This window comes from Erinaceus europaeus, chromosome 6, assembly GCF_950295315.1.
Source record: "Erinaceus europaeus chromosome 6, mEriEur2.1, whole genome shotgun sequence".
NCBI lineage: Eukaryota > Metazoa > Chordata > Mammalia > Eulipotyphla > Erinaceidae > Erinaceus > Erinaceus europaeus.
Window position 1 is genome coordinate 63958398 of NC_080167.1, and position 15067 is coordinate 63973464.

Sequence of the window (15067 nt, forward strand, 5' to 3'; positions counted from 1 at the left end):
CATCCAAACACTACAAACCAGAATGAAAAAGGGTGAGTGGTTAAGGACCAGGGCTAGGGTTCAGCCACCCTGCCCATGGGAGTCTGCCCCCTCAGTTAGCTTCTTGCACAAGTTCAACATGACATGCTGAAGTTAATCTTCAGGCTCCATGGATGCACTTTCTACCACGAAAACAACTGCTTCTGTCAAATGTTAAAGAGACTTCCAAAGTGGTGACACTGAGACAAATTACTTGAAATTACTAGTAAATACTTAGGATCTCATGATCTAGGAGCTGGTACAGTGGACGAAAATCTGAACTCTAAACTTGAAAGTCCTGAGTTCTATCCCTGGCATCGCATGTGATGGATGCTCTTGTTCTCTCCCTCACCCAAATAAATTTTTTTTAAATTGTGTATCACTAATAAGAAAATAAAATTAAACATTACCCAGTCTCCTGTACAGAAAGACAACACATGTGGGATGCATAAGACAGGACAGGAGCCGAGTGCAGCAGGGGCCCTTCCCACCCTGGCCCCATGGGGTCAGCCCACACACCTACCATGGCGGCGCCGTTCACCTGCACTGATTTACTCGCAGTTGTCATCAGGGCAGAAGGGGGTCTGTCCACACTTGGGGGTTCCCTCTGCTTCTCCACCACTTTGAGTTCCCTGTAAATACACCAGCAAATACTGAGTCTCCTGCTGCGCTGTGCCAATCCCAACCAGTCAGCCACTATGAAGAAGGTGGAGATACTTACTCAGGTGGGAGAGCTGGGGAGGGACAGCGCTCATAGGTCGTGGACACAGCACAGGACGGTGGCACAGAGGGCTCTCTGGGGGTGACTGTGGGAATAGTGTTCATGCCGGCATCCACATTTAGGCTCTGAAAACCATACAGAGACCTATGGTCAGCTAGAGAAGCAACCTCGCCTTTGCATTAATTTTTAATACACCAAAGACTTAAGATCTGGCTGACCAGACCACTGGAACTCCAGGTTACCTGGGAGCATCAAGGGCCTCTGTCCCTAGCAGCAGGGAAAACACACCAGTCTGTCTTACCCAGACCTTTTCCCTTCCCTCCTAGGAAGGACTGACCATCCCAGGTGATAATTACCCATAAATCTGCTTTCTCAAGAGCAGAGGCATCAAAAATCTCTTCCACCTTAGAGGCAAAGGCCTGCCAGAAGGAACACCCAAGCACTATGAGAATCACGCAATTATGAGCACAGTGCAGTACTGCTCTCTCTAACCAGCACCCAGAACACAGACACATACAGTGCACTTTCCCACTTGATACATGCTGTGAGGCAGTCTTGCTTCACACAGTGAGCCTTCTTCATGGTGCATAATTAACAAAAAGGGAAGTGGGGCCAGTGCCCCGGTGAGACACTGCAGAATGACCACATCTTCACTTTATTTGTCCAAGCAGGGAGATTCGGAAGTGGCTGAAGGACGGGCACCCAGGGTGGTGTACATGAGGGAAGTAGAGAAAGGGCCTTCACCTGTAAGAGCCCTAAGAGATGCCAGTATGGGGAGACAGGGTGCTTTAGGCCAGGCCCAGCACACTGCAACTTCTCCCCAGCAGGTGAAGCCAGGGCAGGTTGCTGGAGGTACCCCTGGGAAGCAGGGTGACCACCTACCTGGTCTGGGCATCAGTAGCAATGGCTTCTTCAAAAGAACTTTAGTATAGAAACTCAACATATAAACACTACTAGTTGCTGTTGTGGGGCTGGGGGCAGGAGTGGTGGCTGAGTGCTCGCTGTTTGTTCTGCTCTCTGCCCACCTCTGGGGGAGCAGGGCCAGTTTAGAAACCAGGATCGTGATGGGTATCCTGCAGCGATTCTCTAACAGCACTCTCCAAGGCATTTTTAACTCTGACTGTTCACAATTGAGACAGTAACAGATCAAACACACTGTGAAGTACAGAATCACAGGAGGAAGAGGACTGAACATAAAGCCAGGTCCGGGTCTGGAGGCTCCACACACACATGGAGTGGTGATGGAGGGCAACTCTAGGAATAGCTGTGGGGCAAAATCCACCTCCCCCAAAAATTAGAAACAAGGAGTTCTGACTCCTAACTCTGGGAACAGAGGGTAGGTCCAGTGCAGGCACAGACACCCTGTTACTCGACTAGCTGTCTAGAGCTGGGCCTAGAGCGAGCAGCTCAAGCTGGCCTGTTGTGGGACTGTGATCACTGCAGGAGTGACAACTCCTAGTTGGGCAAAGGCCATCCACACTGCATCAAGTTATTTCAGGCTTCTTCTGACATATAGCTTTTAAAATTTACTATGTCAGGTATAACATATTTTTCTGTTTTATTCTGCTAACTCAAAGTAAAGGCAGACCTAAACAGCCATCCAAATACAGCCTGAGGTCAAGTGAAAGAAAGCACCTGCACTGCACACTGTGGACCCTGCCAGGCAGGAAGGGGTTCCAGTCTGGGCTCATTAGTATCTCTGTGGCTTTTGCGTGTCACCTGCCCTCTCAGAGCCTGTATACACAAGAAATAGTCACATGTGGCAAGAGCTGGGCAAAGTCCCAGCTGAGTGCAGTGTGAGCACCAGCTGCAGTGTGCACCTTACCCTTTCTTTTGAAGATCCTATCAGCAAGCCAGACAGCCTGTTCTCAAACAAGTCCTCTGTCTTCAAATGGCCAGCTGCCCCAGGCAGAGGGGGAAAGTTGGAAAGCCCTAACTCGAAGCTTGGGGATGGAGGCTTTGGTGGCGATGGAGACTGAGTTTGGCTTCTCTGAAAGAGAACAACACCCGTAAAGATGCACATGTGTACAGAGTACAGGCATGAGAAACACAGAACAGTCAGGAAAGTAACTCCTCTACTCTTCTGATTTCCACACCTGTATAAAAAAACAGCTGACAAGAGATGACCGTACCAGCACACAATGCTTAGTCATGTCATGTGGAGGTCAGAGCCATAAAGCTAAAATCTCAGAAACTGTCTCAAACCCCAACACTACGGTTCAAAACAGCCCAAGACTAGCCCTCACTCATTGCCAGGTTAAAATTTCAGGTCATAGGACAAAAACATAATTTATTCTATAAAGAAGGTGAAAAAGGCAAAAGCAAATAAACAAAAAGCCATTTCTGTCAACCATGTAAGACACTTTAAAAAGTTCAAGGAGCAGGAGAGGGCGCACCTCACCTACTTACAACAGACACCCTGATATATGTGTGCCCACATTTGAACCCCATCACTACAAGGAAGCCCGAGTGGCTACAGTGTCTTTTCTGATCACTTCTCTGAATTATAAAAGAATGAGCACTTACAAGGCCCCAGTGCCATAAAAGAAAAAAAAGAAAAAGCGTTGGGGGAGGGGTGTGGCAGCACTCAATTATCTGAAAATTAAGGTCCAGTATCTAAGGGTTAGGGAGAGAGAGAGCACAGCAGTAGCACACAGAACTTGCACGTGAGAGCTCCCAATCTCCATAATCACCAGTAAACAGCCAGAGTTGATGGTGCTCTGACAAAGACAACAAATATTGGAGAGAGAGAGAGAGAAGAAAAAAAAAGGAGCATGTGGCAGACCAGCGTTTGGCAGAGTGATACTACAACTCTGGACTTGCAAGCATGAGGTCCAACTTCAATTGCCAGGTTAGAGTGCTGCTTTGGTCTCTATTTCAGCAGAAAATAAAAAAATTAAATCTTATTTGTTATAGCTTGATATCTGATAACAGTTTCAGAGTCCCAACTCCACAGAAGCAAACTCAGCATAATCATATTTGAAAATAATTAAGCCTGGGATCTCAGGAGAAAGGCAGTCATTTACGTTCATGGAAACGTCACCACTCAACTGGTCAGCAATCCTTCCTCTAGACAAAGAAAATACAAGCTCAGGAAATATCTAAGAGCCATGTCAGCCCCCCAACACGGATGCAGCCTGCCCACGCCCCCAACCAAGCTGTTCACTCTCCACCATCCACTGCCATGTCCAAGCAGACGTGGAGTCATCCTACACAATTCCCAAGCATAAACCTATCACCACCTGTGGGGCAGACCCTGACCATCAGCGATGGCAGGAGACAAGACTGCTGTCCACATTGCAGGCACACAGAAAAGCACAGTAAGCTATTATTCTAAGTTGCGCAGTGCAGTCACCCCAGGAGGAAGAAGTGCCATGGGGTGTGCTCCTAGCAACACCTCCAGATCACCTTTTCTCTTGGTTGTCAGAAACATTAGCTAATGTGGTCTGGAGGTGGCGCAGTGACTACAGCACTGAACTACTTATAAGCATCGGATTCTGAGTTCACCCCGTCATCACATGCACCAAGGATATTCTCCCTCTCCCACACACACACACACACACACACACACACACACACACACACACACACACACACACGCTATCATCTAATGGGTAGCATGCCAAAGGAAACATCCCTTCTCTAACTAAGTAGATTCAGCATCAGTTAGGTTGAGACACAAAGACACAAGTCATTTACTCACTGTAAACTTCTCCTCCCTTTTCTTCCGATAACCAAAGGAATTTTTTCTGGAGAGGAAGAAAGCAAAAGATGGTTAACTTCTCTCCCTGCCTGGAACATTTTTCATAATGCACATATATTTTAAGCACACTATCAATTCAATCTACGTTTCTCAAATTTGAGTGAAAAATCCCAGTCTTGATAAGTGTAAGGGAAATAACCAATATATATAGTTCTTATATTTATATTTTTTCTTATAGAAAAGAACAAAAACTGCCTACCTGACTAGGTGGGGAGGGGGAAAGACTAGCAAAAAGAGTAACATTAAAAGAATTCCACAATGGCTATTTGGAAGTTTTGCTACAATAAGAGTATTTGAATTTCCATTCAGAAGGAATGACAACATGTGTAAAATTTTAATACTAAACCAACTGTGGGGAAAAATACAAACACCCAGGAAGTTGGTGGCATTTAGCATGAAAATGTAAAGATCTTATGCTCGTCCCTTCTGCCTTCTGCCTGCCCCAGTGTCACACCACCACAAAGGATTCCTGAGCCCAAGCCTGCTCCTTATATCTGCTGGCTGCAGGGACTGCAACTGCAGAAACAACACACCTGTGCTGGGGAGACAGCATAATGGTTCTGGAAAAGGCTTTCGAGACCTCAGGTTCAATCCCCAGCACCACCATCAGCCAGAGCTGAGTTTCCCCGCCACCTCCACACCCCTCTCTCATTAGACATACCAGCTAGCATGCCTCAGGGTGCCAAGATGGTGTTCTTGACCAGGATAGACACCCACTCACATAGCAAATGACATCTATGACTCCATACTTACTTGTCTCTGAAATCTCAACTGAACACAAACACTACCGGAGGGCCCTGTGCCATAAAGCCACAGTATGGTTTACGAATAGCTGTGATCAACATTAGTTTCTCACAGAAAACCTGAAAGTGGTCCTGTCTGAGACATTTTGACTGCAAGGGAGGACAGAGTGCAGGGAGAGCTCTGGATTCCAAAGCAAAGTCGCATCCTCTCCTGCAGTCAATTCTGGAAATCACTCTCAACAGACTACAGGGCTGCCCGGGACTGGCTGCCGTCACCGAGGGCAGCAGCCACAGATGGGTGGGTCAGCGGAGCCCCAACACAGCAGCACCCCAAGTATGCTGCTCCTAGTCCTGGGTGCACCGTCAGGAGCTACAGCAGAGGGCAGGATGCAGAGAACACAGTGCTCCACTGTGTGCATCTCAGCCTAGAGTTGGGGGCACACCAGTGCTCACGCAGGGAGCAGGGAGCAGGGGCTGACTAGGCCCAAGGTCTGATGACAAGAAGACTCGAGACTCAAGACAAGCCCGAGGAGTGGACAGTGTGAATGCTCATGTCAGGGCTGCTCTCCAAGAGCATATCCCACTCAGAAGAGACCAGGTGAGCAGTGTCTGGCACCTCCTGTCCAGGTGTGCAGAAGCCAGCACAAAGCTGTCAACCACTTAAGACCGGTGGGGTCAGTGTGATGCTATTCAGACCCTGTATGAGTGGCATGTGTGACCCCTCTTGGGTGGTAGACTGGCCAGCAGACTTGGCTTTGAAGCTTTGGACCAACAAGTATCGAGCTGGAGGGTCATAAATGAATGGATGTAGCTGCTTTGCTGTGGCACCACAGGAAGGGAAGCCTCTTCTCTGCCACCTCAATATTCCACCTGTATCACTACTTCCTGTGCCGAAAACTGAGTTCTGTTGGTTTGGCTGGTCAGACCCATAAGGCAGTTGGCTGGCTCCACCAGGGGCTCCTCCTGGTCCTGGCCATCACACTGCTGCCCCCTCTGTTGCAAGGGAATGCAGGTGGGGGGGCACGCTCTGCTTCTTACAGGCCAATAGGAAACAGCCGATGCCCAGGAAGGACTGTGAGAAGATCAAGTGCTTGGTCACCCAGCAGCTGAAGTAGGGAGCTCAGAACCACCATCTAAGCCACAAGCTTCGCACTCCGCTGTGTGCATGGCCACAGCCATTATCGCTCCACTCTCATCCCATGGTGTCTGTTTCCGGGTGGGAACATGGCTTCCCGCTGGGTGTGATGGGGTCTCTGCTGGGGAAAGTGCATGGGTGGTTGTGTAACTAGAGTGCCCTTGTGGCGGTCCCTCTGTTGCTAAAACTTCTTGTTCAGCTTCTGGTGAGGATGCTCCTAGACCATTGCTGTCAGAGGACATTCCTGTGGCTGTAGCATGACAAGCCCTGTTTGGAGCTTCTTGGTCTGGCAGAGATTCTTCCACTGTGCCCAGGAGGGGCAAGTGACTTGTGTCCTCCGTGTGCTAGCACGAACGGTGAGCCACAGAGCCACTCTCCAACCGTGCTGTTCAAGACGCATTGCTCCCACCACAAATGCCAGGGTCTCACTCTGGGCCCCACAGCTGGGATGCAGGGGCAGGCTGTGCTAGAAGGAGCTTTGGCGCACTGAAGCTTGCCAGTGGGTCCGAGTGCAGAGGCAGGCTGTAAGTGTTGCACCTGTCCATTCTCCTCTCACCTCTACAGTGGCAGAGGCAAAGCAGCAGCAGACCCGTCAAAGCACAGGCTGGGGAGGTGTGTGAGCCCACTGTTAGAGTGCATAGTGATAACCCCAGTGAATTATACAGACTTGAGGGACCCCGGGCCCCAGGCTGGAAACAGATGGCACCCCTCCAACACAGTCAATTGGGGTCACTTCACAAACATAGCTTTTGTTGTAAATGGAGTGTGACTGGAACTTCAGACTCATTCTCTGCTGTTGTGTGACATGACAGCCTGCAGGCTCTCGACACCCCGTCCCCCAGTGACATGGACCTGAAGGCTCCAATCCATCCCTATAGTTCTCGCTGACAATTTTATATCAGAAAACATGAAAGCAGTGTTATGTCTACTCTCAAAAGAAACCCCTCTTAGTGATGCTATAAAACCTTTGATTTTCTGTGATGGATTTGAAAATAACAGTTATAACACATATCTAAATTAATGGATTTTGGCAACACTAAGCGTTTATGATAGGCACGGAGTACCGGCTCAACAGCGGCTGGTTCACTCACCTTCCTCTGCCTAAGCCAGGAGAGGACTCGAGACTGGTCAGCTCCACGCGCCCGGGCCCCACATCTCTCTTGGCGTAGGTGGGAGGGTTCTGTATTCGGGTTCTAGTTTGACCTGTCTGCCTGGCTTGTGGGCTCCGGACACCGTTAATTAACCGATCCGCAGTGAAGTTAAATATGGAGGGACTTTCTAAGAGCCCAGGCCCTCTCTCTGTGCTGGGGATGGCATGGCGCAGATGAGATTTACTAGGGTTCCTGTGAACACAACGTCGGGATACGCTCAGTTATAAACCATCCCAGCATTACAAAGTGAGCATGCTAATATAGGACTGTCTGAGCTCAAGTCTGCTTACTGGTTAGAAACACTGTCGCTCAGAATAGCTAATGCGCATGTCTGATAAAGCCAATCTGTAAATAAGGAGTCCAAGCTCTGCTCTGCTGAGGTTAGGTGCACGTGGCCCTAGACCCTTGTTGAGACGCTTTCTGGACACGTGGGCACAGCCATACATGAGTGTTTATTCTCAGAAAGATGGCCTGTGCCTTTGGTGGTTTTGTCAGACAGGTCATTAGAGACCACCAGAAGACTCTTCTGAGTCATGTGACAATGCATTAGGCTAGGGTTACCAAGGGCCAAAACACTTTGTTTTGCTTCTAAAGTATATGCTGTAGCAACGACCTCTTACGACAAACCCTGAAATAAGCATTTCAAGCACTCCTGGAACTTGCCTGCTTCTTGGAGAGTACTGTCTGAGTGAAGCCAAAGGAGATGATGTAGGCTTGAAGGTTGGAGACGTAAACCCATTTATAAATCCGGTATTTGGAAATGGAGCCACCTAGATTCATTGAAAACAAATGAGTCAATAAGTCACATGCAGCCCGAGGTGGGTGATTTTCGCCTTATGAGGAGGCGGTGCCCATGCCAGACAGTCCTGGCTGGGGGCCATGCCTGCCTCACTCACCAAGCTTGGGGACATCCATGTGATAGTAGCAACCATTGTCTCTGAGCATACCACTGGTAACCTTTTCCTGCTTTGAGTATAGGGTAGTTCAGGTCATCAATGATTACTTCTCTACAGATTATTATTTAAAGTGGTATACTCCACACAAATAAGACTGACAGTTTAGAGAACAGATCTTAAAAGAATCCAAATTTTAATCAGTCAACAATTTGGCGAAGTAGCTCACTTAGAGAGTGTGCTGGTTTGCCATGTGCATGACTTCAGCTCATGCCCAGGCTCCACTGCACTAAAGGAAGCTTTGGTGCTGTGTTCTCTTTTCACCCTCACCCTCTCTCTGCCTGGCACTATCTTTTTAGAAAAAAAAAAAGTGTGTGTGTGTGTGTGTGTGTGTGTGTGTGTGTGGAGCAGGACAAGACAGTAACAGACACAGTTGGTTTCTTTAGCAAGATGAAAAAAAACTGACTCCAGTTTTCTGGATTTTTGGACACTTGGCTTCATATAGTTTCAGACATTCCCTGATGCAACATCGGGGCTGCCAGTCCCCACCCTAAATTTCCACTGAGGTGATAGACACATATATGCCTCTTCTTATTTGAAAGAAGGTTAAGCCAGAAACAGTTCCTCTAAACTGGGAAAAATTCAAAGTTACAACAGAAAAGGATATTAGAGATATAGTTTATAGTCAAAATAAAATTAATTCTTGAGTTAAAAAAAAGAAATAAAAGGACAGATGCACATAATTAGTTTTATGCATAAATGAATCATGACTTTCCAAGCAACCCTAAATAACTACTTGAGAAATTCCCTGGTCTTTTAAGACTCAGTCTATTAAAAAAGTACATCAGTCACAAGAGGACTATATTTTTTAAGTATTTATTCCCTTTTGTTGCCCTTGTTGCTTTTTTATTGTTGTTGTTATTGATGTCGTTGTTGTTGGATAGGAGAGAGGAGAGGAAGACAGAGATGGGGAGAGAAAGACAGACTCCTGCAGACCTGCTTCACTGCTTGTGAAGCGACTCCCCTGCAGGTGGGGAGCCGGGGGCTCCAACTGGGATCCTTATGCCGGTCCTTGCGCTTTGCGACAACTGCGCTTAATTAACCTGCTGCGCTACTGCCTGACTCCCTCGAGAACCACAATTTGAAGACTATCAGTCAGTCAAACTGTGTATTTAATTCTGCATATAGAACACACTGGTACCTGAGTCATTCATTTTACTTGTGTCTAAAGATGAACTGGTTGTCAACACAGAACAGAACTGTGACTGGCTAAGAATTGATGGGCACATCTCTTCCTTTCTATTCCCAAGGATGCAATATGCTTGAGAGGGATCGGAAAATCAATACATCTACACCAGAACAGGAATACCACGTCCAACTATCTAAGGTAAAACAGAAGTCAAGGCCAGGATATGGCCCAGGATCCCAAAGGAAGCCATTCTGTCAAGGAAGAGACACCAATTCAGAAGCTACAGAAAAAAAAACTTAAAAGTCAAGAAGAGCCACTGTGTCTGTTGGCAAGTCCCCACCAGAGAAGGTATCCCTGTCTCCCAGAAGAGGACTGTGGCTATCTGCACACTTACAGAGATACACAGTGTTTTAAGCAGCAGCACATTTAAAATATATATTTATTTTATTTATTTATTCCCTTTTGTTGCCCTTGTTTTATTGTTGTAGTTATTATTGTTGTCGTTGTTGTTGGATAGGACAGAGAGAAATGGAGAGAGGAAGGGAAGACAGAGAGGGGGAGAGAAAGACAGACACCTGCAGACCTGCTTCACCACTTGTAAAGCGACTCCCCTGCAGGTAGGGAGCCGGGGCTTGAACCGGGATCCTTACGCCGGTCCTTGTGCTTTGTGAGCAGCACATTTTTTTTTTTTTTTTTTAACAAAGGAATCAGAAACAACTGAAGCTAAGCATGTGTCTTCTGGCCCCTGGGCACTGTAGTTATTCTAAACTTTCAGGGTCTCTGCACTGTCTTGCGACTGACTCACTTCCCATAAAGTTCACATGTTCGGGACCCACTCAAGTATCTGTCCACACCTGGTTCTGAGAATTCAACCACTGCAGCCATCACTCTCCCAAAGATTTAGCCCACTAACAACGGTCTGGCCTGGTCCCTGGCTGCACCATGATGACCATGTCACATAGCAGGCTATGTTCTGGTGATACTGCTATAGCCTGCCTGGCTGACACTTAGAAGAGCCAAGTATCTCCACAAGTCACGGAGAGATACGAACCACCTCTAGCCTACCTAGTACTCATTTCCCATGCCTATCCCCTCTATCTGTTACTTTTTTTAATTGTAAAAAAAAAAATTAATTTTTCCCTTTTGTTGCCCTTGTTGTCTTTTTGTTGTTGTAGTTGTTATTGTTGTTGTTATTGATGTCGTCACTGTTAGATAGGACAGAGAGAAATGGAGAGAGGAGAGGAAGACAGAGCGGGGGAGAGAAAGGTAAGACACCTGTAGACTTGCTTCAATGCCTGTGAAGCGACTTCCCTGCAGGTAGGGAGCCAGGGACTCGAACTGCTATCCTTACACTGGTCCTTGCGCTTTGCACCACGTGCACTTAACCCTCTGCACTAGCCCTATCTGTTACCTTCTTTCTGTCCATCAGAGGGAACCAGAGGTCCAGGTGAGGACTCCAAGTAGAAACCTGGCCCACAGTAATCTCCCTTGATGTTCACCATGGTCTGAACATCACAGCTCACCATACACAGCTGAATGCTGACAGGAATGCTTCCAAAGTTGGACTAGACAGATCTCTTGTTTCAGATGAAGTTGCTCTCATGTTCACCAAGCCCCTAGTCCATCAACTGGTGAGCTTCCTGACCACTTCACTTCCTGAAGTGTGTGAGTCTACCACTCAAGCCAGTTCCACCTGATGTGTCTAGCATCTAGAGTACTGTAGCTACAGTAAAGCGAACATATCCAGAACTAATCTATGAATTCCAACAATAGACCTCAATGGAGGCCAATCTATAAAAAGTAACATGGTGCCTGGTGCTGGAGCTGAAATGGAGAATGGGGACAATTTGTTCACGTTGTTCGGGACTGTCAGGGCCTGTTAAAAACCTCTCTCTTTAACTTAAATGTATCTACTTTTCACTTTTTTTTTTTTTTTTGCCTCCAGGGTTACCGCTGGGGTTCAATCCACTGCTCCTGGAGGCCATTTTCCTCATTTTGTTGCTCTTGTTGTTGTTGTTATTATTGTCACAGCTGTTGTTATTACTGGATAGGACAGAGAGAAATCGAGAGAGATGGGGAAGACAGAGAGGAGCAAAGACAGACACTTGCAGACCTGCTTCATCACTTGCGAAGCGACCCCCTAGAGGTGGGAAGCAGGGGGCTTGAACTGGGATCCCTGCACTGGCCCTTGCGCTTTGTGCCATGTGCACTTAGCCCACTGCGCTACCACCTAGCTCGCTCTACTTTTCACTCTCTATGCCATGCAACTCTCCTCATTGAGCTCACTTTATTTTACTGAAGGTTACTACAAGAGGAACATTGGAGAGAAGGAGTCGGCCCCTCATGTGTGCCCTACTCCCTGATTAACTGTGATCCCCACTGAGAACCTCCGGCCTGCTCTGAGACGGCACACTGTGAGTTTAGATCCCATGAGACTTTATCTTACTTAAGGCACTTGGCACCTGAGTGCGGGCCAGACTCACCAGTGGGGGATCGAGATAGCTGTGAGCTGCTGACCACGTCTGGGGGGCGATGAGGCTGTAGAGAGGAAACTGCTGCTGGGGGCTGTACACAGGGGGGAAGTAGAAGGAGGCTGTGCAGCGCTGCTGAGTGTAAAGGCTCATGTCCACAGGTCTGAATCCATTCTTTGGCAAAAACGTGTTTATAGCTATTGCCTTGGCTTTTATCCTTGCCTGTTGGAAACACAGGACTTTCCATTAGAGCACTTGAGGATACTCATGTACAAACAAAGGAAGCAGAAACTAATGGCTTTGCATACCTTAATTGGTTTTCCTTGAAAAGTTTTAACTTCTTCTCTCAGGTATTTGTAAGCCTAGAGCAAAATCATCCAAAATATGTGTTAACCTTATAACAAAAGACAGACTACTTGGTGGAGGGTGTAGTGTGGCAACTGCCTTTATGAAAGTGGGAAGCTATGTGCCCAAAAGCATAGCTTTATAAACCAATGGGGAAAAAAAAAAAAAAAAAAGGACCAAGGGCAGGGGAGACAGCATAATAGTTATGCAAACAGATTCTCATGCCTGAAGCTCCAGGTCCCAGGTTCAATCCCCACCCTAATTGAAGCCAGAGCTGAGCAGTGCTCAGGTAAAAACAAAATAAGTATCAGCAGTTAATTAAGTACCTTAAATAAAGAACTACATAGTTAAAATCTGGTGCACAAGACCTACAAATAGCCAGATTCCATAAAAGAAAGTGCTAAGAACTATAGAATGTCTAGTCCAGATTCTCACAAATATTTGTATCCAGTTGTATAAGCGCTGACAGATAATATAAGTTTCCACAGGCTAGAGGTTAACAGTTCTAACTCTGAGAAAATAATGACTACTAAGTGACACCCCCAACCTGAAATTGGAACTGCATGACCCAGGAGAAAAGTGTCCACTATTTATAGGGCTCTTTAGTCTTCTCTGAATTGCAACTAATTGCAATTAGAATTCTCCCACAGAACTATGGGAGCTGGGTTGCACTGGTTTCACAATGGTAGAAAGCTGCCCCCCACCACACACACACACACACACACACACACACACACACACACACACACACACCTCTCTCTCTCTGACTGTACTCCTCTCCCACTTCTTGGTTCCTCTGATCTCCGTCTTCTCTAGTCAATTAAAACCTGACTTTCATATTTCTGTTCTTTCCTTTCTAAGCCCCACAGTGCTCACTCCATCCCATACCGAAACACACTGGGTTCATTTGCCTCCCTCATGGGGTCCGACAGGAAAGTCATCTTAACTCTGATTCTCCTCATAACCACCTCTCTGCTCAGAGAGAAAGCCTCTCTTACAAGGTCCTTAGAAAATGTCACACACTTTTTATATTGCTACAAAACCATCTATACAAAGACACAGCTATTGAAGTGTCTAGTTTGGTTTGCTCTAAGTCCCCAAAATGAAACAGTGTTCTCTATGCCCACAGGTCATTCTGCACGTGCATGTGTGTGTATTAACTCACCTGCTGTGCATCAGCTTCTGTTTCAAATGTAATAAACCAATTGTCATTATAGGCAAATTCACAGTTTATAAATTTCGGTAAATTATCTCCTTTAAATAGTGCTTCTACTTCCTAGAAACAAAGAGATTAGAAATTAATAATTATGTCACCTTGTTTCCTTACTAAATAAAAGATTATGGATCAATTAATTGTTAGATGGTGAGTCAATGTACTGATGCCAGGTAAACCTGTCTTTGAAATGTTTGAATATTTCAGCACAGACCACAGAACTGAATCCACTGCATGGGAAAATAGGCCCACAACAGCCTTCCCTTCTCCCTTGACACCCTATGCTAGCTAATAATACCTCCAGCAGCCTGATAGCTACAAAGCAGAATGGGTAGGTAGTGTGAGACTTTAAAATAGGTGAATTTTGTTTCTAGTTAAGATGAAACAGATTAACCCTCCCCCTAAAATGGTTAAAAAGCAAAGACAAAATGTACGAGGTAATGGTCTTCAGACAGTGGACAGAGAGTGACAAACATAGTGACACCAAAGGCACCTAGTTCACACCTAGAATGTCAAGATCACAGTGCTGGCAGTTGAATAAAGGTTCAGGTGGGAACTGTAGTTTTCAGGCATCTCCTTAGGCCCAGCATGCAGGAAACACCCCGAAACAGTGAAGGAAACCTCAGAGCACAATAGGACAACTCATAGAGCCTCCTGGCAGGCCAAAGAGGGGTATCCAGTCCATAAGATGTGAGCAGATCTCATGTAGGGGTGGGGCAGGGGAAACAACCACCACCAAGAGCCAAGGTGGCTTTTCCTTGCCTAGCAAAAGCAAAAAAAGGACCACACTGGTCCCACATCACTGAACCATAAGGCAGAACAAAGTTCAACAATGTCACAGGCGTGGCCCAGGGGTGATATAGCAGCTAAGGCTTTGAATTCTCATGCACAAGATTCCGGGGTCAATCCTCAACATCATGTGTGCCAGAGTGCTGCTCTGGTTCTCTCTAACACCCCAAATAAATAAATTAGTAAATGTGATGGGAACATATGATAAAGCACCTCAGTGATATTCTGGTTCTTTCATACATATAAATAGATAAATAAATAAATAATTTAAATGAGAGTATTACAGGGAGGAGTATGAAACCATTCTGCTACTGGGCAGGTGAGATAGCCTAAGGGTTATGTGATGCAAAAAGACTTTCATGTCTGAGGCTCCAAAGTCTCAGACTCAACTCCCTGCCACCACCATAAACCAGAGCTGAGTAATGCTCTAGTTTCTCTGCATCTTTCTTTTTTTTTTAAATATACACATGAAAAAAATATATATAAAACCATTCTGCTCCTAATAATGCAAAATAAAACATTATTTTAGTCCTGAGATCCATTCAAAGTTACCAGGCAAAACAAAGAATAGAATATAGGGCCTATAATAATAATAAAAAAAATCAAACCAATTATAGTCATAGAAACAATACTGAT

At 46.2% G+C, this 15067-nt stretch overlaps 1 protein-coding gene across 9 annotated transcripts in view; it reads right to left on the minus strand.

The window, feature by feature from the left end:
* Nucleotides 1–15067, minus strand: part of LARP4B (La ribonucleoprotein 4B) — an 80193-nt gene that overhangs the window by 4490 nt on the left and 60636 nt on the right. For 5 of the 9 annotated variants that reach the window (XM_060192381.1, XM_060192380.1, XM_060192375.1 and 2 more), the window contains 9 exons: nucleotides 13595–13705; nucleotides 12393–12446; nucleotides 12097–12306; nucleotides 8195–8301; nucleotides 7472–7723; nucleotides 4443–4488; nucleotides 2565–2729; nucleotides 740–864; nucleotides 542–650 (listed from right to left, as the gene is read on the minus strand). In XM_060192381.1, the coding sequence (XP_060048364.1) occupies nucleotides 542–650; nucleotides 740–864; nucleotides 2565–2729; nucleotides 4443–4488; nucleotides 7472–7723; nucleotides 8195–8301; nucleotides 12097–12306; nucleotides 12393–12446; nucleotides 13595–13705 (1179 nt within the window). The remainder of the gene's footprint in view (nucleotides 1–541; nucleotides 651–739; nucleotides 865–2564; nucleotides 2730–4442; nucleotides 4489–7471; nucleotides 7724–8194; nucleotides 8302–12096; nucleotides 12307–12392; nucleotides 12447–13594; nucleotides 13706–15067) is intronic. The other 4 variants (XM_060192383.1, XM_060192378.1, XM_060192377.1 and 1 more) reach the window with 3 other exon arrangements.